The sequence below is a fragment of the Netta rufina genome (assembly GCF_964035555.1).
Source record: "Netta rufina genome assembly, chromosome: 2".
NCBI classification, from domain to species: Eukaryota; Metazoa; Chordata; class Aves; order Anseriformes; family Anatidae; genus Netta; species Netta rufina.
Genome location: NC_140124.1, coordinates 19,038,649 through 19,065,468, shown reverse-complemented (window position 1 = coordinate 19,065,468; position 26,820 = coordinate 19,038,649). Strand labels below are relative to the sequence as shown.

Sequence of the window (26,820 nt, the reverse complement as noted above, 5' to 3'; positions counted from 1 at the left end):
TCTGTTTGGTCTCTTTTAGCTGTTTTCTTGTGTCAGAAGGAAGTTCTGTTCCACAGGATTAACTATATCCATGTCAGCTGCAATTTACAGGTGGAGTGTACCCATACTGCTAAAGCAGTAAGAATTTAGACATCGTCCTAATGCTCTCTACTAATGAAAAATCAAAATGCAAAATTTAATCTAGATGTGTGTACGCAATTTTCCCCCCTTTGTATGGGAGAGCAGAGCTACCTGCTCACGAAGGGAGGCTTGCTGGCTGCAGCCCATAATGAACAGTCATAAATGGCTTCCTTTTCTCCCTGCCAAAGTCTTTTTTTTTTTTTTTCTTTTCTCCGTCTTGCTGTGTGCTATATACTAAAAGTCCTCAATTTGCAAAAGATTTGGAAGGTAGCGTGTGTACATCTGGGTTTGGTTAATGATTCTGCCACATCTGTTTAGTATTCATGTAATACTAATGGTAATCATTTAAATTTACAGTATGTAAGAATCTGAACTTCTTACCTGAAGCATCATGACCTTTTTACAAGCTGAAGTATAAATATATGTTTTGAATAACATCTCTTCTATCTGTCATTGTTTCAAAGGAGCGGGTTCAATAATAGGCTAGAATGGACTCAAACACCTTTTTTCCCAGAAAAAAAGTTTTGTCTCTGCTTACATCCTAGTGCTTACTTGAAGGATCGTGTTCTGTTCTCTCTCTGCAAGGAACACACATGTGCAGAAGTAGAGATGTGTGAGGGCGGATAAAGGGAGTTCCACGCGTCTCTTAGTTCTCCTGTATGTCTCTCATATGGCTAGAGTGAATCAATAAAGAAAGCTGTTGGAATATGCTGAACTTTTTGCCTCCTTACAATGTAAAAAGAAGATTCCCAAAATGAATTCCTTTGTTTTAGGCCCATCATTAAGATGTAACTTGGACCATTGTGCCTCTGTTTGGTTTAAATCTTGTTGCCAAGTCATTACTGAGTACAATGACTTCTGGTGCAATAAGCTGATTATAGAAAAGGAGCTTTGTTCCACAGCTTGTCCCTTGCCTCCAACTTGTCTCAACAAGCATGAAGTTGGACAGGTCTTCAGGTTTTCGGACCTGCTTGAAGGTCGGGAGAGCAGTTAAACACATTAGCCAGGCAACCTCTGAACTGTTAGGGAAACCTGGATCTTGATCTTGCAGACTTAATTTGTGTGATGTGCCTTGTAGAAGAGGATGAAATTATTTAGATTTAAGAACCTACCAAAAATAAGGATTTAGAAGTCCATATCATATTTTGCCTAATTCTGGAACACGTCTGGGTGAGCCGAAAAAAAACCACTTCATTTTACATTTTCCTTCTAGCACACTCATAACTTCGTTGAATATTTGCTCCAAAAAATTTCCTTGATTGACAAGTGATATATATATGTATATATATATATATATACATGCCCTTGATATTCAGCAACGTGTGCCTCTGATGTAGCTATTAAAGTGTTTTAAAATGAAGTAAAACAAATTATAGACATTTTAAGATATACACAACATAAATATATATTGTAATAGTATATTGCTATCCTAAATGATTGATGTGCTCTATTTTAAAGATAGGTATATTGATATTGAGAGATTCTGCATGACTCCAGTATCTAGTAGCTTCTGTATGCAAAACAGGTATTCCATATGTCTACAGCATTGGGACAGATGAGAGTTTATGCATATATAAATCTGTATTTTAAATCCAAATTAACTTAAAACTTTTTAATGGGTATTTTTCTTGGAAATTCTTGAGTTGTGCTAAAGAACGAAAAGCTTTTTCAGAAGAGTTCATTTCCTCAAGAGATGTTATTCCCAAAGTCTATCAGGAGGGTGAAAGCAGACAGATTTGTTGGAAATTTTCTTTCTGTATGAGGTCAGAAATGGAAGTGAATGCTGCATCGTTTCTAGCTGACTGAGCATGGATTATCATAGAAATACTTCAGCTAGTATACAGGATCGTGGTGAACTGTGTTGCTGAAGGCAAAGGAAGGGGTCATTTATGGTGGTGCCATTGATTCCAAAGCTGCAGGATGCTCTTTCATGTGTAACAGAGTTAAATAGTCTGTTGCCTTCAAAACTTCCTGGATGTATAGTGAACGGTCATGTTTTTTCCAAAATCTTCATAGTAGATGAAATCATGATGATTTCCTATTCTTTCCTATTTTTCAACATCTCAAATTGTTATTAAAAATTGAATTTCTTCAAGTAAGTAACAATGTTAATATTTCTAATTCAGTGTAGATCTCAAATTTAAGTTTGTTCGTTTGTTTGGTTGGTTGGTTGGTTTGGTTTGTATTTTAAATGAAGTATGGAGTCTACTGCAGCACACAGTAAGGCTCAATATAAACAAGCTATTCTTCCTTTTTTTTTCCCTAGTTTGATCCTCTATTGATTGAAAGCAAAACCGCAGCAACAGTCGTGCTAATGCTTAGTTCTCCTGAAGAGGAAGTTTTGGCCAAAGCATGTGATGCTATATATAAATTTGCATCAAAAGGTTAGTCCTTTTGCAACAAGCTTTCCTTTGCCTTGTTTGTGTTTTGATAGTAGTTCAGAATTTTTTATTTTCCTAGCAATAAAGTCTTCATTTCATTTCAAAGATATCTGTCAAGATTTTGTGTTGTTTTTTTTTTTTCCTGAAATATCTGTCACTCCTGTATTTGAAGTTATAAAAAAGTTCTTTGATTTACATTTAGATTTTTAGCATTTTATTGTAGAAAATTATATTATCTTTTCAATAGAGTTTGGTTTAGATATAACCTGTACCTGTTTTGTTAGGAGCAACAGACCTGCTTCTGGGAAAATGATTCTCCTTCTTATGTTCAGTTTGAAACTTCTGTACTAAACTAAACAGCTAAATATTTGAATATGGAGAAATAGTTGTTTCATGTCTGTGTATCTCAGTGAGCTGTGTACTGTGAATGAAAATTACTTTTTAGCCTGCTTCTGTTACTTTTGCATATATCCACATGACAGTACTGGGACAGAAAATTTACTAAAGATCTCAGCCTCCTTTATCAAGCTTATTTCTGTATGCATTGGGAATCTAACAAGCCTCCAAGATTCCACATGTTCCAAAGGTCCTTGCATTATATATAACTATAATATATAATTATAATATATAAGCATCATGTTCCAGATGCCCTGTAGACAACTTTTAAGAAAGGCTCAAAGGGATATAGCACATAGTTTGCTGAGTTTCCTACTCATTCATCGTTTCCAAAGTTGCCTTCTCATACCTTGCCAGCCACCCAAATTGGTATACATTGATAGAATTCTTGGTATATTTAATCTTCTTTGTATATTAATTTCCATTTAATCTGTGTTCTTAAAAAAATATGTTTTTATATGCTGATTATTGTGCTGATGGCAATTATCAACACAGCTGAAGCTACGAGAGAAAATCTGAAGGCTCTGACAGTTGGTTAGGAATCCCTAGATTTTGGAAGATGTCTACATTCAGCTTACAGTGGCAAACTTGGCTGAGGACATGCAACCAAATTTTTAGTATGTAAAGAGAGAATTTGAAATGTTGCGAAGCAGCTATGAACTGCATACCATAAACTCTTGCTGCCTTCTTCCCTGCTGTCCACAGTAACATATGGTGTGCTGCAAGAGGATGGAAATTTAATTTTTCTGTGTCTTCTAAATGAACAGTCATTTCAATTGTTCATGTATAAATTATTGTACTCTTTGTAGACTCTCTAGGCCGTAATTTTGCACTGTGGCAAAAGAGAAGGGTTGTTTTCACATTGAAATTAATTTATTTCTTAAATGATGTTAGTAATTTAAGTTCCATCCCTCAATAAAAGTTAGTTCTTGTGCTTTAATTGTGTTTTGGCTTGAGAATGAGCACAGTTCTCCAGTTTCTTCTCACACTGCTGTCTTGTAGCCAGGAAGGATAGGCAGCTTCTCCCACAGTTCATTGTAAAATTAATTATAAAAATGATGTGGGAACCGAAAATAGGAGTAGGGTTTGTTGTTGTTTGTTTTGAGCAGGGAACAGAAGGCTGTAATCATACAAAACACGTCTGTTGGTAAAAATCTCAGGTTAGATTTAATGATCCAAATCCTGGTAGTTGCTTTAGGAAAGTAAATTTAGGATGCAAGAAAACAGGAAAATAAAATGAGGTTCATAGCAATATCAGTCACCTACACTTAACCAAGTAGGAAGCTATCCTTTGTACTACTGTGGTAGTCTCTAATAAATGAGTTGGCTGTCCAACAGACAGAGGCATCCTTTGCTTTAAAAATATAAATTAATCATAGAACTGATATACAAATCCGAAGGAAATGTTACTGTGCAATGATGTTGTTAAAGACTAGCCACTGTGCACATTAAGAAGTCATAATTTAATTTGAATAGTCAACTTTAGCACTGGAACTTCTGGCTTCTGAATACTTTTTTTAATGTTTCTTAAAGTAAATATTTTATCATATATTACTTACATGTACATATACATTGTAATTATATATATTACTTTACATATACACTTTATATTACTTTCATAAAGATATCCAGGTTGAGATGAACCCTATTGTAACCAGTAGCCTTATCCAAAAACATTTTAAGGACATATTCAAAGACATATCCAAGACATATCCAAAAACAGGTTAAAGGAATTAATGACCCTTGATGATGATGACAAACCAGCCTGTATCCTTCCCCACCACTTGGCACAGGACTGACAGGTTCTTCCTTACTTCTCTGCAGAGGCATATGGGACCATCCTTTCCTGTGGTGATCTGTTGTGTAGTAATACTTTATCCATCCAGTTACCATGCCAGTGAAATGCCTTACTTTCAGGGCAATTGTTCTGGATTATCTGTAAGCTCAGTTAACAGTGGGTGTCACCACAACTCTTACAGCTAGGCCGTGTTCCCAGGTAGCAGCAGGGACTGGCTGCTCCGCAAGGGATGGGAACCAGCAGTCAGGGTGACAGCAGACCAGGTGAGGGATCAGGACCTCAGGGGCAAGAGCACAGCCCCACGCTGCCTGAGCAAGGAGAGCAGAACGTGTCCCATGATGGTAAGAGCAAGGTTTTTTCCTGCTCTATCTTGAATAGGAGCGCCCATGGTCCTGTCCAATCTTTTTTTTTTTCCTATGTTTCTGTGGTCCAGTGAAAGATGGTAGCTATTTTACTCTGTTATATTAGAACTGTGAGCTTGTTACATTTCTTACTTTTAACCTAATTACTCTTTAGGTGATGAAAACAAAGTGACACTTCTTGGTCTTGGAGCAGTGGAACGTCTGTATAAACTCATCTCACATGAAGATCCAATTGTACGCAGAAATGCCATGATGGTATTTGGTATCATGGCTTCTAATCGTAAGAGTCTCAATTTTTTAACATTTTTCAATGTGTATGGTTGTGGGCATCAAAGCAATAGGTCGCTCATGTGATTTTTTTTTTCTAATATTAGCAACTCAAAACAAAGGACCTAGTTTTGCTAGAGAGAACTCCACTGATTTTGGAAAAAAAAATACAAGAGAAGTGAATTTTCCTCCAGTCATTAGTTTTGTTTTGATAGGAATAAATTGAAAGAGTTTAGTACTGGAATTCTCTATCAGAGAAACTCAGACTATGTAAGATGCCCAACCAGTGTTGAAATGACACACTCTCCTCTTTTACAAAAACTGGAAGAGAAGGATAAAGTAGTATATATCATGTACATAAAAAAATGCATGGTTATATATCAGTTGTTACTAGGGGCACTGGTATAACTGTAGTGATAATGGAGAAAAAGTGTTAAATTTATAGCAGCTAACTCAAGTGTCAATGGCAAAAAAAAAAGCCCTGAACTTTGAAGCATTGACATGCACATTTACACAGCTTCTTTGGCAGGTCAGTGCTGCTGTGTAGGTATTTGTTACTTGTATCTGAGCTAGTGATATTCAACCTATCTCTCAGAGACATTGCAGTCATGGCAAGCCAGCATATCTTGTGGAGCCGTTACCATTGTTAGATGAGTTAACCATGATGAGTATATGCAGATTTTCTTGTACCTTTTTCTAAGGTATGTATTACATCCATGCTGGGTGGCTGAGTGCCAGATGATCAAGCCTCAGTAAGCAGAGTGTAAGCATACCTAAAGAAGATGAAAACATAAGTGACATAAGGTTGAGTTTCAGTGGCAGTTATTTTAGCATCGCTTTGTAAACCTATACCCAATCAATATAATGAATCAGGTCTTATTTTGGAAGATGATTTGCCCAGTTGTCTTTCATGATGATATCCTAACCGCTATTTATATCATTTCACCAACTGCTACCTGCTTTTCATGTTGCATTAGATCTTATGCTCTTTACCTTACTTTCAACTCCATGCTAGCATGCAGTTATTCTCTTCAGACCGTGGCTTCCTACACAAACATGGATTTGCATGGCTGAAGATCTTCCATTTATATGCACACACACATATCTATATTTCCTTATAAGTACATTCGTCATGTACCATTTCTCTTGCATTTCAGCACTGCAATGTGTTGATAGTAACAACACAGCTCTGTAGGATCACGTGAAGTCTGTCCCAAATGTTTCTTGTTCGTTCTGCTTAGTGGTTGTAGTTTTGCTACTTTGCCATTAACAAGAAAAATGCTTCTGGGAGTCTTTGCTGTGATTTCAATAAGACCTGTGTAATTAATGTTTTCAATTTGCAAAGTGGGCTCTGTTATCAGAAAATTAGAAAGTGAAGGCTTGAAAATTAAATAAAGGAAGGATTGTTTTTAGTTTGTTTATTTTACGTACAAATAGTTTTAAACTGTTGGAGTATGACTTCCTTGACAACTAAAACCATGCAACATGCAGTAAGAACCTACTAGAGACAAGTATTTTGAATGAAGTTTCAATGAAATGTAGAGAAAATTTCTATCTATGAAATGGCAAAGAATGTTGTCTTGTACTTGAAAATCTCCTGTACGTTTTCTGGGCCCATTATGATCTTGGTATAACTTCAGCTATGTGTTTCCAGTCAATTCTTTTTGACACTCAGGGAGTAACCTTAAGTACATTCCCCTTGGAGCAGAATCTGTTTCTTTACTCCATCCAGCTTGCCAAATGAAAGATTTCATGGGTGCATTTATTTCATTGTAGATGACGTCAAGAAGTTACTGAGGGAACTGGATGTCACAAATGCACTTTTATCCCACCTGGTGCCAGAAGGTAGCTTACAATATTCCTTGTGCAAAAATACTCTCAAAAATATTTTTCTATTGTCATTTGATCAGACAATTTAATAAAATCCTCCATGTAACTTATGATTTTTCATAATATATATTAAATAGGTAATCACTTTTATAAGCATAGCTCATTTTTTCACTGAGTAATGTTTTATGCTGTACAGATGGAGCAACATGTTTATGAAGAAATAAGGTATGATTAACAGCTAATGTTTATTTACTTTCAAAAATGTTTTAAACCACCAGATTAGTGAGCATATATTGTGCTGAATAAACTTGATCAAAATATTTCTTTCTTTTTTTTTTCTCCTATAGAAGATGTGGTTATTCATGAATTTGCTACTCTGTGTCTGGCACAAATGGCTGTTGACTATACTACTAAAGTACAAATATTTGAGCAAGGTGGATTAGAACCACTTATCAGACTACTAGATAGTCCTGATCCCGATGTTAAGAAGAATTCAGTTGAATGTATCTATCTCCTGGTACAGGTGAAGTTTACTGTTGTTTTAAATTACAGAGAGAGAAACATTTTCAGTGGGGTTAATAATTTTAAAATATTTGGTTCCTTTACTCTTCAGGACTTATCAATGTATTTTAAAACATTAAATGTCACACCTGGAACAGGTTGCTCAGAGAAGTTGTGGATGCCCCATCCCTGGAAGTGTTCAAGGCCAGGTTGGATGGGGCTTTGAGTAACCTGGTCTAATGGGAAGTATCACCATCCACGGCAGAGGAGTTGGACCTGGATGATCTTTAAGATCACTTCCAACCCAAACCATTCCATGATTCTGTGATTAACTGTGAATACAGCTGATTTCACTGTACTTCTATTAAACTGAATGCAGTTATCTGTGCCGTACAGCAGCGTGAGAACAGAACTGGATTCAAATGTGTTTTCAGTTAAATAGGAATATGTTTTCTTATTTGGAAAATATTAGTCTTAGTAATGGGAGTTATAACCTGTGTATCCAAAAGGCTGGAATAATTCTAGAACTATAGTAGTAATTGCATTGTGCCTTGTCTTGGCCAGCAAGTCCATAGTCACAGTTTTTGAACATCTTCCTAATGATAGGTGACTGCTGTCAACAGCTACTTTCCATACTGGAGGAATAGATTTGTTATTGGCTACTTTCACACTAAGCACTATTGTCATCCATATGCTGCTTAGCAAAAGAATGGTGCATTTGTATGTCAGTTCTCTTCCAAGGCTTAAGCGAATCAATTCAGTAATGAATTCAGTTTATAACTCTATCTCTTTTGGGGCATCAGAGCATGTCTATTCAGAATCACATTTTACTCTTTCTCCTCTTTTACTATCTCCCTGTCTTTGTTGCAGGGTATATCTGGATAACTGCACCTGGTGCTTGCTTATATTGATAAGGATAATTGCATGCTGCACATGTGCAATAAGCTATTTAAAAGCAAATTGTAATTTATTTATATTTTTTTTCTATTTTAATATAATCTACTACTGTCTTTTTATTAAGCGGTATATACATTGTTTAAAGTTGAAAATTTTAATCATTATTTTATAATTACTGAAACAAAAGAAGAAGTAACCAGGCAACCACAGTGTACTGTTAAAACTATTTTCTCCCCCACTGAGATGAATAAAAATGATGAAACGAAATTTTTTAAACTTTCTCAAAAAAATGTGTGTGTTGAGACAAACATGGCAAAACCAAGAGTAAACAGACTTCTTTAGCTATAGCTAGATACTGTAGGGTATACTTCAGTAATGCAAAAAATTTTTATTTTAAGGTTAGGGGGGAGGTTGATCATATTCAGTTTGATTCTTAGCAAAGAAAAATGAAATCTTCAGAAACTGATGTTCTTCTGTATTGGCTTATTTTTGTATGTTTGAAATCAGATTTTTGGCGTTCTTTTCTCTGAAGTCAGTAATTGCTGTACTGCTGTATTTTCTATCACTGACATTCTTTGTTGAATATTTTGCTACAGGATTTTCAAAGCCGTGCTGCAGTTTGTGAACTGAATGTAATTCCACCCTTGCTGGAACTACTGAAATCCGAATACCCAGTTATTCAGTTGTTAGCCCTTCAAACCTTAGAAGTCATTAGCAAAGACAGAGAAACCAGGATAATACTGGGAGAAAATCAAGGATTAGATTGTCTTCTGAAGATACTGGAAACCAATGTACAGTTTACTTGCCTTAAGAGTTTTTTGTTCTTGCCACTATTGTTAGTATAACTAATGAAAAATATTGGTGTTATAGGAGAGTGATAACAGAAAAACCAGTTCCTTAGTTGGAGCTAACTATGATAGAAACAAGATAAGCTAGGATACCTAATTTAGTAGAAGAGGTAGCAAAGGGATTAAAATTGTTGCCATATTGTTTTGCATCTGCAGTCCATTTCTCAAACTATTGTAAATATCAGGAAAAACTCACCATGTAGCATTTAATGTTATGTTTTCTCAATTTTTTATTAGATGGTGAACTCTGGTACTGGCTCACAGTTTGAATACCAATCTTGTTTTCTGCATTTCCTTTGATATTCATGGCTTTAAATATAATTTCCTACCTTGGAATTTTCATTGTTTATGTTATTATGAGACTCACTTTTGTGCATCTTGACTTCAGATGTCACCTAGGGAAATATAATAGAGAAATAGAGAAATTTGTGACATTTTTGAAATTCCAAGATGACAGGTCCTTTCTGAATACCTGCCTAACATATTTAGATATAAATGAGACACTTTTTTTTCTTTTTTGTTAACTGTTTTTAATAAGTTGTGTTCAGTCCTAAGACACATCGAGGAAAGTATGTGACTAATATAAATATGAAAATATGTATTTTGTAATATAAACAAAATGTCCTAAAGAAAGTTATGACAATTATCCTACAAAGTTAAAAGCCTGAGATATTTTAATCCTGATTTGAAGGTTATTTTTGTATGGGCTTTTTTCCTTTTTAGGAATTTAACGATCTACATGTGGAAGCTCTTGCTGTGTTGGGAAATTGTCTTGAAGATGTGCATGCTATGCAATTGATTCAGCAGACAGGAGGCCTTAAAAAGCTACTTTCATTTGTAGGAGACTCTACTGTTCCTGATATTCAGAAGAATGCAGCAAAGGCAATTGCCAAAGCAGCTTATGATTGTATGTGACTTTTTAAAAATCTGTGTATGTGAATTTGTTTGTGAAGTAAATTTTCATCCAGAATGAGGCTGTCTTATCTGGTTGAGGATAGTACTTGTGCTGAGGAAAACATTGCCAAGAAAGAATTGCAATGATGAATCTTGGCAATCAGAGCACAATTGGGTAATACATATATATGAATATTTTAAGATTTTGCCTTAACTTATTTTTAAACATAATGGATTCTTGCAAAATGCTGACTTCCTAAAGAAAAATGGACCTCTGAAAACACAACCTTTTTATTTTGTTTATTGATGCCAGTTAACTGCCAAGTCACCACCATCTTAAACTGTCACCTCTGCTGGCACAATTTCTCATCAATATCAGTTAAGACTTAATCACAAGCTTAGTTCCTTTTGCATACAACTGCTCATCTAAATGTCAGGCAATTTCAAATACAAATTCCTTTAACAGGGACATGAAAAAAGCCTTTCAAATGGCTTGCAGATTAATATTCCCAGTGGAGTTAAATAGTTTCATTGTCATCTTTTTATAATTATTCGTCCTATGGTTCTTTTTATAGACTTTTCTATAATTCACCAAGGAATTCTGAATAAGGCAGAACATACTCATCACTTTTGCCCACGAGGATGATCTTTAAATAAATCTACATTTGAAATTCCTTCCATACATTGGTTTCTGAGTTGCAACATATGCCTAGGACTGCTATATAACAAAATGCAATGTAAGAAATAATATACTTCTGTCTATAGAAGATTTTGGTTCTGTCGAGGGATTTTGATGACAGTAACTATGACAGCAGAGCTTAAATATTTTGTTCATATTTCTGTCATCTCATGGTTGAGTCATGTCTTTAATTTAGGTTTATTTTACAAATATGCTGTCTAATTTAATGCATGGCTAAAACAATCTCTCCTTTCTACAGTATTTCAGACCTCCTTTCTTCTTTCCCCATTTTATCTTTCCACTTCTTTTCTCACCTTCCTTAGTTTGACTTTCTATTTGTAATTATTTTGTTTGTAAATGATATATTAAAATAATAGAGTCTACCTTTCCTAGTATTCTGTGTTTCTGTATGCTTTTATCATTCTTTGTTGGAAGCTTTGCAAATCACAGAAAATTATTTTCATTTATGTTTAGATATCAGAGATAGGAAGGAACCTTCTTATGCCAGTGTTTTCTTTGTGTATTTTTCCTGCATTGTTATTTTATTATGCTACTTAGGACTGTCAGTATCATTTTTATAGTCCTGTGACAGGCTTGTAAGTAGTATGCTAAGTAGATTTATATTTGCTCCTATGACTTTCTATTGCATCTTCATCCTTTTTCATATTTATTTTCAAATAAGCGTAGCCTTCTTTCCCTCTTTCACTCCTTTTTTCAGTTTTTGTGGCCTAATATTTTAGCAGCTGTTAGTAGAAGCATGCCTGAACACAACATTTGTAAAGCGCGGTGGCAAGAAGTACACGTAATATATTGCAGTACAGCGTATGATCTTATATCATGGAATATTACCGTCAGTGAAGATGCATCTTCTTGTCATGTATCTTTACAAATGGAGTCAATGTGGTTTCATTATAAAGGTTTGCTCTCTTCTTCAGCCTATGACAGTTGGTATGGATGGAGCAAGATGGGAAAATAGATCAGAAGATTTAAAATATTGGCTCCCCAGCTGTAGAATTTTGGTGACAGCCAGTTAGATAAAGGGCAACGTGTTGTAGTGGCGCAGGAGAAACACAGTCCAGGTGCTGCTCAACATGGCCCCCAGAAGCACTGAATTTATTACAGATACCAAGAGCTACTGCTCTAAAGTTGGGCTTCCAGTGGAAAGAGAAGTGGCATTGGGGCCATTTTAAGGAATAGTCCAAAGACAATAAGATAATGGAAATATTTGCCACAACATGCAGTTGTTGTTGTTGTTTGTTGGTTTTGTTTTGTTTTGTTTTGTTTTGTTTATATCCTGGTTGTAAATACACCAAGCAGCCTCTTGTGGTGGTTTTACCCAGCTGGGCAGCTGAACTCCACCACAACTGCTCTCTCACTCCCCCTCCTCAAAAGAAGAGGGGGAGAAGAAAGTACACTGGGAAGAAAAGAAAAGGCTCACGGGTTGAGATAAGGATAATTTAATTAAAGGGAAAAGGAAGAGGGGAAAAAAAAAATAAAAAAAACAAGCAAAGGCCACGTGGAAGCACAGAGAGAGGGGAAAAAACATTCTTTACTTGCTATCAACAAGCAATGTTCAGCCATGTGCTGGGAAGCAGGGCTTCAGTACGCAGAGCGGCTGTTTGGGAGGACAGACACCTTTACAGCAAGAGCCCCCACCTCTCCTTCCCCGTTCCCACCTTTCATTGCTGAGTGACACCGTATATCCCTTTGATTGGTTTAGGTCAGCTGCCCTGGTGATGTCCCCTCTCCAGCTCTTGCCCACCCCCAGCCTACTGTTTTTTGGAGGTTTGGAGGGAGTCCTCTCTAACACAACACAGCTTGAAGTTCTTACATGGCTTTTCATTAAATTTGCAATAGCCATAAGGTCGCCCACATTCTTCAGATTTGATAATCATGGTTGTATTTTAAGAACATTTCCTGCATGCATATTCCTGCATGCAAAAAGTATTGTATTTCCTTAAATGAAGTATTTTACTTCTGCTATGAAAGAACATGTATATCTTTTTTAATCCTGTCAGGCAGGTATACTGCAGTGTCTGTTTTTGAATTTTTTTTACTGTTTTACTTTCGTGATATTATCATGACAAACAGTATTGTTTTATGCCCCTCGGAGCCCTTTAGAAAGGACTCCTGTAACTTTTTGTTGTTGTTTTATGTTATAAGACAAGCTTAACCCTTAAGAGCTATTCTCAATATCAGAATAACTTACGTGGCACAAACATTATGTTCAATTTTAAATAGCATCTTCAGGGTGCTACTCTGTTCGAGTAAGTTAAAATTGATCAAATTTCTGTAATCATTATCCTTTTGACACTGGAAATCTGTTTTGTTCTGTAACATAATTTTGAATTTAATATATCAATCTATCAGTAGTTCTATTAGTGTTGAATTTTATTGTGATTCCTTCCTTGCACAGCAAATAATGCAATCACCTCAGAATGCAAAATATAATTTAAAGCTGTCAATTTTTGAATACCTGTGAGTGGATTATCCTGACTGTTGTTTCAGGAGGGCCTGACTTTCCTCTGCCAACACTTGATGCACCACAACAGCAAAATGCTAGGGAACGTGTAAGAAGAAAGTGATGATCATGCTCACTCAAGTTTGGCTTCACTCTGCCAACATTCTGGTTTCAAGCTCTCTGAGTTCTTTGCATGTATCTAAATGCAAATCTTTTCAAAAGAGAGCATACTAAATATGCTCTGTAACTTGATTAACATCTGCTTTTTTACAATACAAGTTTTTATATACTTGGGTTATCTCAAGATCAGTGGAAGTTTATGATACTATTTAATGACAACATTTTTTCATTTGAAATCGGTATAAATATTTCCATAAACTGACATCCATGAGCTGAATGGATGATCAGTAGAACTCTTTGATCACAATTTTAGGGAAAGAAGGCGAAACAGGAAAACACACTGAAAAACAAAGGTTAGCTTGTGATGGGGCCAATTTATGAAACACTGGACAGAAGCGTTAGTACTCCAGACTCTTTTGGTTGGGTATTTTATCCACCCTGAGTATTTTACTTAGTGTTAAATCAATGTATTCAAATGACTTAGGGGTCAAGAAATTAGGTACTGTAAATATGGTGTTGGCACTGAACATGAGAATTGCTTTAACACAAAGGATGCTTTTCAACTCTTAAGTCTTTCATTTCTATTATAAAAACCAAAGGGAAAAACTTGTACAAGCAGAGAGAGGATCAGCAGAAAATATTCCTCCCTTAAATAGAATTGGTACCTGGATCTTAAAATGCTAATAATTTTCTGTTTATCTAGCTGGCTAAGTATAGGTGCATACTGCTTACAGGAGATTCAAAATCTGTTTTTCCTCATTATTGAAAAATTCTTCATTCTGTTTAATATACTTTAAATCACTATTTTTACTCATTCAAAAATTATTCATATTATTATAATGATGATTATTCTGACTTCATACAGGCATAAAATATCTTTAAAATTATCTTTAAAGTGACTGTGTAAACAATGTTTACCTATGATCATAGCTGTCTTTAAAAACAAGAACAATTTTAAGGAAAACCTGTATAGTACTAAGTAACTTGGTGTATAAGAACCAAATTACTGAGGCATGAAGAACCTCTAGAGATCATTATTAGGGATTATGGACTACTTTGGCAAGCAACAGGCCAGGGGCATACTTGATTACTTGTCAAAACGGTCTGTAATCCCAATTAAGGCCTTCTCTTGAGAGCTGGCTGATACACATCAAGGTTGTGGCCAAGGTTCTGCTGATGCTTAAAATCCTCCCTGTTTTATCTGCTGCGTGTTTTATGTTCAGATTTCAATCGCATATCTCAGATGATTCTAAAAGCAGTTAAAGTTGAGCTAGCGAGGACAAAACAGCTAGCTTCTCATGTATGTGCAGTGAGCCTTCTTGTCTTTTTTTTTTTTTTTTTGGTCATACCTAGGTTTTCAATGAAATTGTCTTTTCTTTGGCTTTGTGGGATTACATTTCTTTACTTCTGTTCTCCATAGGTTCAGTTTTATTTAAAAGGATACTTCCATTGCTTTTCTTTGCTTTCTTCCCCCCCTCTCTCTCTCTCTCTTTTTTTTTTTTTTTTAATTGATTAGACAACTGACCACATAAGGCATTGATCCATGAAAGCATTAGCAAGTCTTAGTAAAATTTCCAAATGTGCCAAAGTCTTGCAGACTACTTGGTTCCCAAATTTCTTTGATACATTTTAAAGTTTTACCATGTAGATATAAATTCAAACATGTAATTAATCCACTTCAAATTATGCATATAGTTAAATTCATTTTGCTTGACTCTTAACGGTACAGTTTATATGCTGTGCAGTGTCTTTCTGGGTAAGAAAGTTTGACTTAGAGCAGTTTCTAACAAATACGTGCACATTGGGAGAGGAGAGAGTTTGGACGTGTCCTCCAGACTTCTGATCTAATCCATTTGGGGCTAAGTGAGGTTGTTAACATACTCGTCAGACTCCTGTAGGTACTTTGCAGAGACTCTCTGTTGTTACTTATGTAGAGGAACATCTGTGGCTTTTCTTAGCTGCTGCATATAGTTGGTCATCAGTGAACCCTGCGTGACCAGGCAAAAATATGAAATTGAAATTCTCTGCACAGTGTGCTCTAATGAAGAACTGCAAGCTATACAGAATTTAAAATTCAATTTTAACTCCCCCTGCCTTTTTTTGGCTCCGAGAGCATGCTAACTGGTGTTCCACTAAATTCAGTTATACATTTACTAGTATGTTCTTCATTTTATAAATTTGAACTTTGTTAGCATAAACTGGAGTAAATATGTTCCTGAGTAAGTATGATCTACTGAATGGAAAAATCTCTTTTCATCATGTCCGTCGACATTATGTGAATTTAAGTTTTAAAGTGCATTCTGTTGGGCTGTGTGTGTTTAAAGCTGTATTTAATAGGCATCTTTTGGGCTTGATTCAGAGTTCACTGAAGTCTAATGGGCTTTGGATCAGGTCCTTTGTGCACATTTCTTAATTGCTGGTGCCTCCTAGCAAAATGTTTTAAGTTCCATGGTATCAAAAGGAAGTGTTACATTAGAAACAAGTATATGAAATCAAATTCATGTCCTTTCACTGATTTGGAAAACAAATGCAGATTAATGCTATTGTTCTTTTTTGTTTAAAGCTGAAAATAGAAAAATCTTAAATGAGGAAGAGGTTGAGAACTGCCTCATAAACCTTTTGGAAATTGATAATGATGGAGTTAAAGTTGCTGCTTCCCAAGCGATTTCTGCCATGTGTGAGAATTTATCTAGCAAACGTGTGTTTGGACTCCAGGGTAAGTAAGGTGGGAAGGAACAAACTGACAGTCTGTGCATTTTCCTTCTGTAAGGAACATGTTACGATTTTGCAGATTGTCGTGGTTTATTTGAAGGTTCATGTATACAACTGTTTGTTTTAAAGGGATTCCCCAGCTGGTAGAGTTGCTAAGCAGTAACAACGAAGAGGTAAAAGAAGCTGCAGTCATAGCATTAGCTAATCTGACTACAGCCAGTCCTAGCAATTCAAGGTGAGTCTGCAATAATTAATTATTTAAAACACTAATCTGAACACAAGTTATAATGTTTTGATTTTTAATGAATGTCTCATCTTGTCCTTATCATAAAAAATCTGTTTGAGTGTGTCTGTAAAGCTCTTTTTGGTGTTTATGAGTCGGCTGGATTAGGTTGGTTCTCGTCAGTGTTACAAGACTTACACTATTTCCACTAACATTTGCTCTATCAGGGAAAGGTATGAAGCAGATGTAATGATAGCAGAGATACAAATCATGTTTTGAAGAGAACATATGAGGCAAATATGCCTCATAATCTAAGACATTCAATGTGGGATTACTATTACTTATTTTTTTAAATTCAAAATCAGTAAGGTATCCTTTAAAATTTGATGGTTCCTGCAGCTTTTTTTTTTTTTTGACTGATTTGAGACATTATACACTCAGTTATTCTAAATATCAGCACCATCCTTCTTTTTCTTTTTGTTTCCCAAGTAATAGAGAATACTCACAGTGTACTCTAAAAGAAAATAAATGTAACTTCAGTATCCAGAATAATTAGCAAAGGTTGGTTAGCTGACTGTAAGCTCCAAAATAATTGTACCAACTAAATTCTACTGTCAGTTGGAGAGTTCTGCTATCCCAACTCTATTAAAAGTTCTGTTCAAGGAAAAGAAACAGAGCAGTCTGACGTATATGAGCAATCACATGTAACTAACAAACCATAAAATAAAATTCCTTAAAAGTTTCCTGGAATATACTCAAGGAAGTTGTAATCCATTCACAAGCATTCTTTGAAGTGAAAAAGTAAAATAACTCACCAAATAAATTATTTGTTTCAATTTATTGATCCAGCTCTAATAGTCACCAGTATTCCCTTAATGTTACCAGATGGAGCCATAATTTGACACAAGAGAATAATACTCTGTTCTCAGATTCGCATAGGAGATTTTTTTTTGTCTGATTTTCTGCTCTCCTCATGTGCATGACTCTCCATTTGGTGTCAGTGGGAGTCATGCACACATAAAAAGAGCACAGTACTGGAGTCCAGGGGTCAGACTCTCAGCCCCGCTACAGCTGGTTTTCGTAGCACAGCCCTTTGAGGTTTCGCATTGTGAAAAGGGAGTCTCTGGAGAGTTTTGAGTTGGTATAGCAGCTTATGCCAACTCATTCAGTTTCTTTTGCCAAGGAGATAGTCAGGACATTGTTTAGCTCAACTGCTAGAACAATTCTCTGAGACCTCAGGCAGGGAAATAGCTGTCTCTGTTCCTCCGAATTATAATGGAGGCCGTATTTGTTTCTTGCTAAACAGAGTCAGAAAATTGTAAAGGTGGCTTGCATATACTTCTCTGTCTTTGCAATCCAGCTCCAACTACAATATGCAAGCACAAGATAATCTAATCACAGGTCTTCTGCGAAAATCAGGAAGCAATAATTTACATTAAATATGTATATTGGATGAATGCCATGTGACTATATAATTACTTCAAAGCTTCATTTCTAAATCAAAACCATTAATAAGTCATAGATGGCTCCAAGTGTGACTAGGATCTACAAATGAATATATAGAATTGGACCCTTGGCTGATACAAATTGGTGTAGTTCCAGCCCACTGACTGACTATCTGGCCCATATGTATTCTACATTTGTGTAATTAAGAAAAAAAAATTAGTTTGGAAAAAATGAATCCCAGATTGAGTTACCATAATCATATTTCATTCTGGAGTATTTTGTGTGTATGCCTTGTAAACCACTGAAAATAAGTGTATATATAATGAAGATGCTGATACACTTTTATAATGATGTGACCTTGCTGTGTAATTATGTTGACAATATTCTGGTCCCAAATGGGACTAATGAGACTAGTGCCCTTTTATTGGCTATGTATTAGATTCTTGTTAAAAACCCTCCAAGAATATTAAATCATAAAGCTAGTAGTATGAGGAAGGCCTTATATGGCAAGAACAAGAAAATGGCTATAGTAGAGGGGAAGACTATTTACTGTAAATATGTTTTCATTATTTACCAGCCAGAACATAAAATTCAATCTTGTTGAACTCATATGTGTGTTCTGCCACATTTCATTTAGTGCCTGTTTTTGCATGTGTTAATATTAATTGAAGGAAGAGTAGCTTGCCCTTTCTTTGTGCACAATATATATTACAGAATGTAAACGGGACAAAACTGCTATTTTTGCCAGAGATTTGTTGTTCTTAGGAATATTTGATCAAGTAACGTTGCTTGCTTCTCATATAATATGGAAGAAAATACAAGTTAAAAGAAACGTGTAATTAAGGCTCCCACTCCAGCCAGCTCATTAGGATAAAGTCTTCCATTGATTAATAACACAAGAGCAGCACAGGCAATGGGCAATACTGCCCCCCACTAATGTATATTAACCTTGACCTCTAGGTGCTTCCCCACAGCAATGAAAGGCTAGTTCTGTACCCTTGCCCAATCAATCCTTTGTTTCTCAACTGAGACAGCTAATAAAGGTGTCAAATATGGTGGAGGTTTTGTAATTAGAACACCTGTTCACAATGTACGGGACAGAGACCAGCTTGTCATTTCACGCCAGTCCCCAAGCAACTGTTATTTGGCAAAAGTAAATAAATTAATCAATGACTCCAGCCCTCGCAGTATTTTAACCAAAGGTCTAGAGCAGAAGAGAACATGAATCCAATACCAACAATTTGAGTTTTCAGGCGTACTGGAAAACATAGATTTTCAATATGATATCCACCAGGATACATAAAAATTACTGCAAATAACTTTAAAAATATTCCATCATTTAAGCTTTTGTTGCATAACTGATGTGGTCATGCTTCAGTAGCACATAGAAAAAAATACAGTAGTAAAATGCCCTCTGATGATGCTTTTATCCGAATTTTATCATAAAGCATGAGAGAATTGAAGCCGTTCTGTATACTGATAATAAAGTGTTAACCTGAAAATAGTTGGGTAAATAAAAATAAAATTGTGAAGTATGCTGCAGTTTAGAATCCCGTGTACTTACTCTAACATATGGTAAAGAAATGGTTTGGGGATGTTACTATGCGCATAGCTCCGAGGCCATCCTTCAGATATGTGCCAGAATTTGTTTCTGTTTGCCTGCTTCTGGGAAGAAAAGAATTGTATTCAACTAGGTATTTGCATCCACTTTACATTTTTTAAATCCAGAACACTAACTTGCATTGTTGAAAACTGTATACAGTTATTTGGATGGCTGAATGCCATTTTATAGTCTATGAAATCTGTCCATTTTTGATGTGTCCAGGCATCAGGAAATGTAGGCACAGTCACTCCAGTAATGTGCATTATGCGCAAATTGAAGAATTAAACACAAATAAAGAAACAGCAGTGCCATCTATTGGACAGAAAAACAAGTTGTTCTGTGTTACACAACTAGCTACAGAACAAACGTTTTAATTTTTCCTCTGCCGATATTTTCTTGTTTAAAGTATAACCAATTACTTTTTCTCATCATGTATTTGGGGTAATCTAACCATGTTAAATATAAGCATGATATTGGTTAGAAGTAACACATAGAAATAAGATCTCAAATATACTAGTTAGGCATTAGTTAATTTGGCCAACCATTTTCTTCAGTATTGTCTTAGCACAAATGCCATTTCTAGTAGCTGGCCTCATAAATCTGCCAGTGGCTGAATTGTGGGCATCTACTGGAGTTACCACTAAAGAAAAACATGAAAATTTTCAGCTTTCTAATGAACATGAAAATTAATTATCAGCCTCAATAATATTGGTCTTTAATTGTGTATTTTAAATGCAAAATCGATAGCACTCGGTTTGGTCTGGGGGAAGAAGGAAAGGGATGAATATTGTTCATCTGTACTCAGTACTGCAGGAAATTGTGGTACCCGACAGCCTGACGATCTGGCAGAATATTTCTCCGGGAGTTTATAATTAGTGTCATGTTACATATTTCTAAGAATCCTATCCGGACTCAAGATAATAAAATATCATCCCCAAAACTGCAAAGTCAGCAAGCTTGATGTTACTTCATTTTCTAATTCTTGAATCCTTCAGAGGAATCTCTGGACCTATTTACAGCAGGAAAATTATGTCCGTATAGGCATTTATAGGCATTATTACAGCATCTGAATGTGTGCTTTGTGAGATGTATGAAGATTTCCACGATTTGGGAGTAGGCTTGGAACAGGAACATAGGTTGGGAACTCATTGCTTAGGGGCAGTGCCCAGTGAGGAGAAAATTAGTTTCTCCCTTGACTTCAGTGGGTTTTGCATCTATTCCAAACTGAAATTCATATCCTGATCTAACGACCCAAAATACATCCTTAGTCTCTTATGAGTGGATAGGGCTCACCTGTAGTGAGAGTCTCACCCTCTTAAAGGGAGATTATCATTATCCACAAGAGATTTTTATTATTTTTGAGAAGAGTCTGTCTGTCAAGGACTCAATTTAAAGACTGTCCAGTTTCCTTACATTTCAGCTGTTGTTTATATCATTAAAAAGTAATGATTATTACCATTAAGTAGTAATATCATTAGGTAGTAATCTTGCCTATTAGAAAATGGAAAACTTAATTATCAATTTTCTTTTTCAAGACTGTCAATGGGTACTAATTCATGTAAATGGATGAAAATTGAAGAGTCAGTATTTCATGAATGTGTTAACTTATGAGAATATAAAAAAATGTCTAGCATGTGAGTGTTAAATTTTAAAACAGAAATAGGCAATAATCCATAATAGAGGTTTTGTCTTTTTTATGGTTCAACATAAGTGTGTTGCTGAAGGAGGAAATCAACAATGGAATTCCTCTAACTGTATTGAATAAAGGTAATATGTTTTAATACTGACCCCTAGTGACAGAATTACATTTTTGAGCTATTATTCCGCAATGAAAAGGGATTTTGTTGGGTTTTGTGGTTTGAGTTGTTATTTTTACATTACCACCCGTTCTGCAGAGCCCTATACAAATACATCCAGTTAACTCAAGCCATGAATAGATTCCTGGTGTGACTTGCTCTCACCGTATATCTGTAGTGTGATAGGTACTTTCTAAACAGAAAAGACAGCATGGTCATTACCCAAGATCTCACAAGCTTCTCCTTACAAGTAACGTATTGACTTGATTGAAAACTGCAAGTGTTTTATAGCAGATTTCTCCCTTAGCATAAAAGCTGAATCAATGCCTGATGCAGCGATGTCATGCAGAAACGCATCAGATGACTGATGCACAACTTGTGGATAGTACCCTAAATCATCCCCCGCTGACAGGTGTTTCACTCAGCCAGCTGCTGTTCTCTCCTAGATTTGTGAAGGTGTGGGTATATGGTAACGTTTCTCTGAAGACTGCATTTTGTTCCTGGTACAGCTCATTTTTCACAAAATAATAATGATGATGATGATGATAATAATACATTTATGTATTTTCCTGGTTGATTTATTTTTAACTGTGTTGCTTTCAGGGGTTATATTGAAAACAGAGACCAATGCTCCACATTGGTCTAACACAAATCTCTAACACGAATCTCACGTCACAGCATCCTGAGGCTTATGAGGTATCGGTTTCAGATAGAAAATAGAATGCTTCCAAATTGCAGACACTAAATAGAAGTTTTGCCTTGTGGAATAGAACAAAATCTTTGGGGCTATTTATACTCTCCTACCCTCAAAGCCTTGCAATATGATCCATTTTGTCTTAGCTTAGTTTGGAGTTTCCTTCAGAGCATCTGTGTTTTCACCTGTAACTTCACAAGGTAGATTTCTGTGGGATCAGATGAGACTGGATCCCTCCTGGATGAAGACTCCTAAGCCCAGGGAAAACAAAACAAAACAAAAAAACATCCTACATTTTATGATGTGGTACAAATATGCTGATTTCTCTTGAGTGTGTATCCCTATGATGACATTCGGTGGTACACACTGAGATGAATTATGCTTTTTATGAATTAAATGTGACAAGGGTTATCTTACGTTTGAGTACATTTCTGGCAAGTCTGTCGATGGTTTTGCATGCACATTTTCTTTGTAGCTGTTTATATATTACAAATCTAATTAAATACAAATTATTAAAGTATATGCTTGAACTTATTTTAATCTAGGACGAAATCATACAGAAGGAAGTAGCAGTTCTGATCATGCAAACTTCCGTGTTGCTGTGAATTTAACCTGTGCACTGACTGGGGCATGTTATCTAATTAGAGGGCATCATACACACAAGGGAATTAAATTAAGCTTTCCAAGTGGCTTTAAACCTTTAGACGTGCAGCATAGAAAGTTATCTTAATGTAGTAGTGTATGTGTAGTTCCTTAGAGATGAGATAAGAAAATGGTGTAATAGTTTATCCACTTTGAATCATCCTAAATGCTTGAACCTTTAGCAGGGCAAAACAGATTGCTGCCACTTGAGATAAGTTAGCAGTTGTCCAAAAAAGACTTATCCAGAAATGAAAGATGGGCTCAAGTTTCACAGCCCGAGTGCTATTTGTGGAGGCTGACTTGGCACAGCTTTGTTGTCCTCCTCATCTGCTGCTTCCGAAGATGGAGAGGAGCCACTGGTGGCTCGGTCCCTGTGTTCAGATGAGTTGTGTGGACCCTGCTCAGGCTCTTTCTTTCCTTTCATTACACCATGATATAGCTGCTCCGGCAGCTCCCGAATGTTCTCTGTTATTTTGCTTTTTTGACAACGTGGATTACAGACTCTCAACATTTGTGCTGCGTTATTGATTTTTTGCATGCACTGACTTTTGAATCAGAAAAAAAAAAAAGAGGGGGGATAGTATCTTTTTCATGAGCTTATCCTGGCTGAAGCTACGTGGGATTTTTAAGGGACAAAAAGGCTTGCTTTTTCTGAATTTCAAGCCCTTCTTCTAACAGCAGAAGTGTCAGGACTTCTTTATAAAGACTGCAAAAAATATTATAATTGAAAGGCTCAGATACCATGAACAGAATCATTACCAGTTCATTACCAATGCCTCTGTAATATTTCAAATCCAAATTAGCTATACTGGAGTTTGGGAAGTGAGATCTTTGTAACTCTGTCAGCTGAATTCAACGTCAGATTTTAGAAAATATCGGTGTCTCGCTCAGTGAGAGTCAGATATCACGGCCTCTGCTAGCCCAGACAGTTTAAGGTTTGATTGCTTCCAGACCGTGAGGTTTATTGAGTTTTAGGTTTGTTGATATTTTAACAAGGTACTTGCCATTAAAAAATAGGAATGGAGGGCTCTGTTCCCAAAATGAAAAATGAATTTTGTTTGCTGATATAATCAATATTTTTATTGTAGTACAAAGGGTCCCCAGATTGTAGATAAGATTCCCATGTGCTAGATTCTCTTACTTGGAATAAACATACTGACATTAGTTTCCCTTGAATAGTGAAGAAAGCAGAAGTAATGATAGTCATTAAATAAAATAAGAGTGACTATATAAAACAGTCATTGCTTATGAAAATATCTAAATTGCAAAGTGAGATTTTTGGTAAATGCAGAAGACATTTATTGTATGTGATTATTCAAATGGCATAAGAAGGTAAATAAAGAATTAACAAACCAATACATTTAAGGAACAAAAAGGAATGTATTTCTTGAGGTTTTTTCAACTTCTGGTTGTGATGTTCTTTTTCAGCCTCTGAAGTTGCTTTACAGACAGAAATTATGTAATAGAGCTGGATCAAAAACGTCTTGTGTGAAAAAGAAGTCATGCGATTTAACACAGAGTTGATTTAAAAAAATGTGTGTGTAATTAGATGCATAATTCTTATGCATAATTTACATGCAATTATGTATGAAAATGAGATATGCACATGCATAAATGGCTAGCTAAGCACCTCACACACAATCACAGTAATTTTGCACAGAAATTAAACATGCAGTTGCAAATGTATTCAGAAAATGAAGTCCATAAGGAGTCCAATGGCTTTTGTGAGGAGGAAAATTTTAATTCTTTTCTGAGCAAAAATTCTATTAAATCTTTCCTTAGTCAAGAAAGGGAGAAAGGAATAGAACAGAATCAAAAATAAAATTTAGTACAAGCCAATTTATGTTCAGTAGTGGTAGAAGGAGCAGATATGAATATACTTTATGGTTTTTATGACTTGTCAATCTCACAAGTGTTAATTAAGCACAACCCAGAGCAAACAGTGATGTGAAGCTGCACCACAGCTCTTCCCCTCTGTCTCTGCTCCACGTGAGGTTGCCTACTTTGGGGTTTGGAGGGGTGGTCTCGGTGGTTTCAGAGGTTCTTTGAACATTATTCTCTCTCCATTATGCTGAACCTTCTCTTCAGGAAGAAATGCTGGCTGGACCCATCCCTATGCACTGAGGAAGTCAATAATCCGTTGCCTTTCTTGCCATGGCTGGGAGGCTTAATCGGGGAGCAGAGCTATTAGGTTTGATGTGATGCTAACAAAGAGATGGTTCTTGCCCCAGAGAGCTTACTGTCCTAAAAAAAATCTGTAGTTTTATTCTGATTTTTACTGGTTGTTTACACAACACTCTACCAGTACCTGAGCTTTCCTATTGCACCCCAGACAATTAAAACAATGAAATACTCAGTTAAGTGAAATTAACATGCATCTACAGCTTAACTGTTTAAAAACAGTTTGTGTTGTGAAACTTTTGTTAACAATATTATTGTCTACTTTGAAATGAATTTTGCAATAAAAACAGTGAACAAAACATTTCTTTTTCTCAAACTCTCAGCATTTATTCATTGAGTCCTGAGAGATCTTTTAGAGAATTTTCAAGTAAATATCTTAATAACTTATGCTATCATGTATATTTAAAATTAATCATTTAAGATAAATTTTTAGTATCTGAATATGTAATGTTTGCCTTTCCAATGCCATGTGAGAAAAATATTTTAGCTATTCTTGTATGTACTCATTTGAAACAATCCAAATGTAATCAGAATTGTACTGTACACCCTGGTTCAGGTTAATGCCTAGCCCTGTGAGGTTAGGCGCCCTTATGATCATAACCATGCATTTCTGTATCATAACATTCAAATTATTTTAACTTTAACTTAAGCCTAGACCTACCTTGTCTGAGTTTCTTGTTTGTGATTCAGATAGTCAGCTTCCACTTCTCAAAGAAACTGATGTTGCAAATGTGACATCCTTTTTTTTTTTCCCTTGTCACTGTCTTCCTTTCCATCATCTTTTCTCTGATTTGATGTATTTTGGGTCTCTACACCACATGAAGAAAAAAAAAACAACAAAAACAAACAATAAAATGAGGATGTATATAATTTACTCTTTTTCGCATCAGAAAGAACTCTATTGCTATAGTAGAATACTTTCTATATAATAGTGCATCTATTTTTTTCAGCTGGACCACCGCTCACTTCTTCCTTTGAAGAGGTAGTCCTGTGAAGTGTGCCACCCCAGCAGGATCTGTCTGAGGCAGAAGGAATGTGTTCTGCGGGCAGGGAGAGGCTACCACCACCTATGCTGGGCAAAGCCAGTGCTGGTGGAAGCTTCTTGCTCTGACTTTTCTTTCCTTGTCATTGAAAAACTGCAGAGTGCATAACTGCCAAGATGGAAGGGAACAACCTCCATACTTTGGTCTTAATGTTGTAGTGTTTCAGCACCTTAAAAACTTATTTGTATTAATTTGTTTGGTTCCCTTTGGAGGTCAGGCACTGCTGTCTCGTTAGCAGCTGGAGCTCTGTGGCTGTGGGTGGCGGTGACACAGTGTTTCCCTCAGGTGTTCCAGCCTCTCTTTAAATCATATCCCTGAAGGTATTGGTTACTTTCCCTTCTTATTACCTGCTGTTGTCACTCCTAACAGGAGTTCTTGTTGCCGTGTGATCCATTGTGCTACTTGATTAAACTGCAGCCACGAGGCTGCGATTCAGAATGAATCCGCGCGGAGGTAGAATGCAGGGCTGAAATAAATATGTATGATCTTCGGAAGCAGTGCTTCTCAATCTTTCTGAAGTTGAGTGGCACTTGAGAAAATTGGCTGTGCTCTGTACCTCGCCGAGGTCAGCTCTGAACGCGCAAGGGGCTGGCACCTTGCTCTTTTGTTAAGTACCTGTGTACTCGCGGGCTTTATGCAGATTGCAGTAAATCTGCTTCTAATGTGGTCGGCTGCACGGCCCCGTTCTGGGTGTCATCCTGGAAGCAGTGTGATAGGCACTGCGTGCTGAGTAGGATTTCCTGTGGGAGAATCCACGTGTGCTTGGGTGTAGTGCAGGAATAGTAGGTTGAGCCTTTGGAGGAGTGCTGGATGTGTTACACCTGTGAGACAAGGATGCAATTCATGAACAGCGCCTCTGTCCCATGCATCCTGGGAGTACTGCAATTTCTGTGCATTCCCTATACAGAGAAAACTGTTTGCTTGTT

The 26,820-nt window shown here is 36.2% G+C and overlaps 1 protein-coding gene across 1 annotated transcript in view; it reads left to right on the top strand.

The window, feature by feature from the left end:
- The window catches only part of ARMC3 (armadillo repeat containing 3), a gene marked incomplete at both ends in the record, with an annotated part of 52,267 nt that overhangs the window by 6,923 nt on the left and 18,524 nt on the right, over nt 1–26,820 (top strand). Inside the window, 8 exons of the mRNA XM_084307035.1 lie at nt 2,387–2,504; nt 5,212–5,337; nt 7,101–7,169; nt 7,502–7,677; nt 9,149–9,343; nt 10,124–10,307; nt 16,118–16,270; nt 16,396–16,501. Coding sequence (XP_084163161.1) covers nt 2,387–2,504; nt 5,212–5,337; nt 7,101–7,169; nt 7,502–7,677; nt 9,149–9,343; nt 10,124–10,307; nt 16,118–16,270; nt 16,396–16,501 — 1,127 coding nt within the window. The remainder of the gene's footprint in view (nt 1–2,386; nt 2,505–5,211; nt 5,338–7,100; nt 7,170–7,501; nt 7,678–9,148; nt 9,344–10,123; nt 10,308–16,117; nt 16,271–16,395; nt 16,502–26,820) is intronic.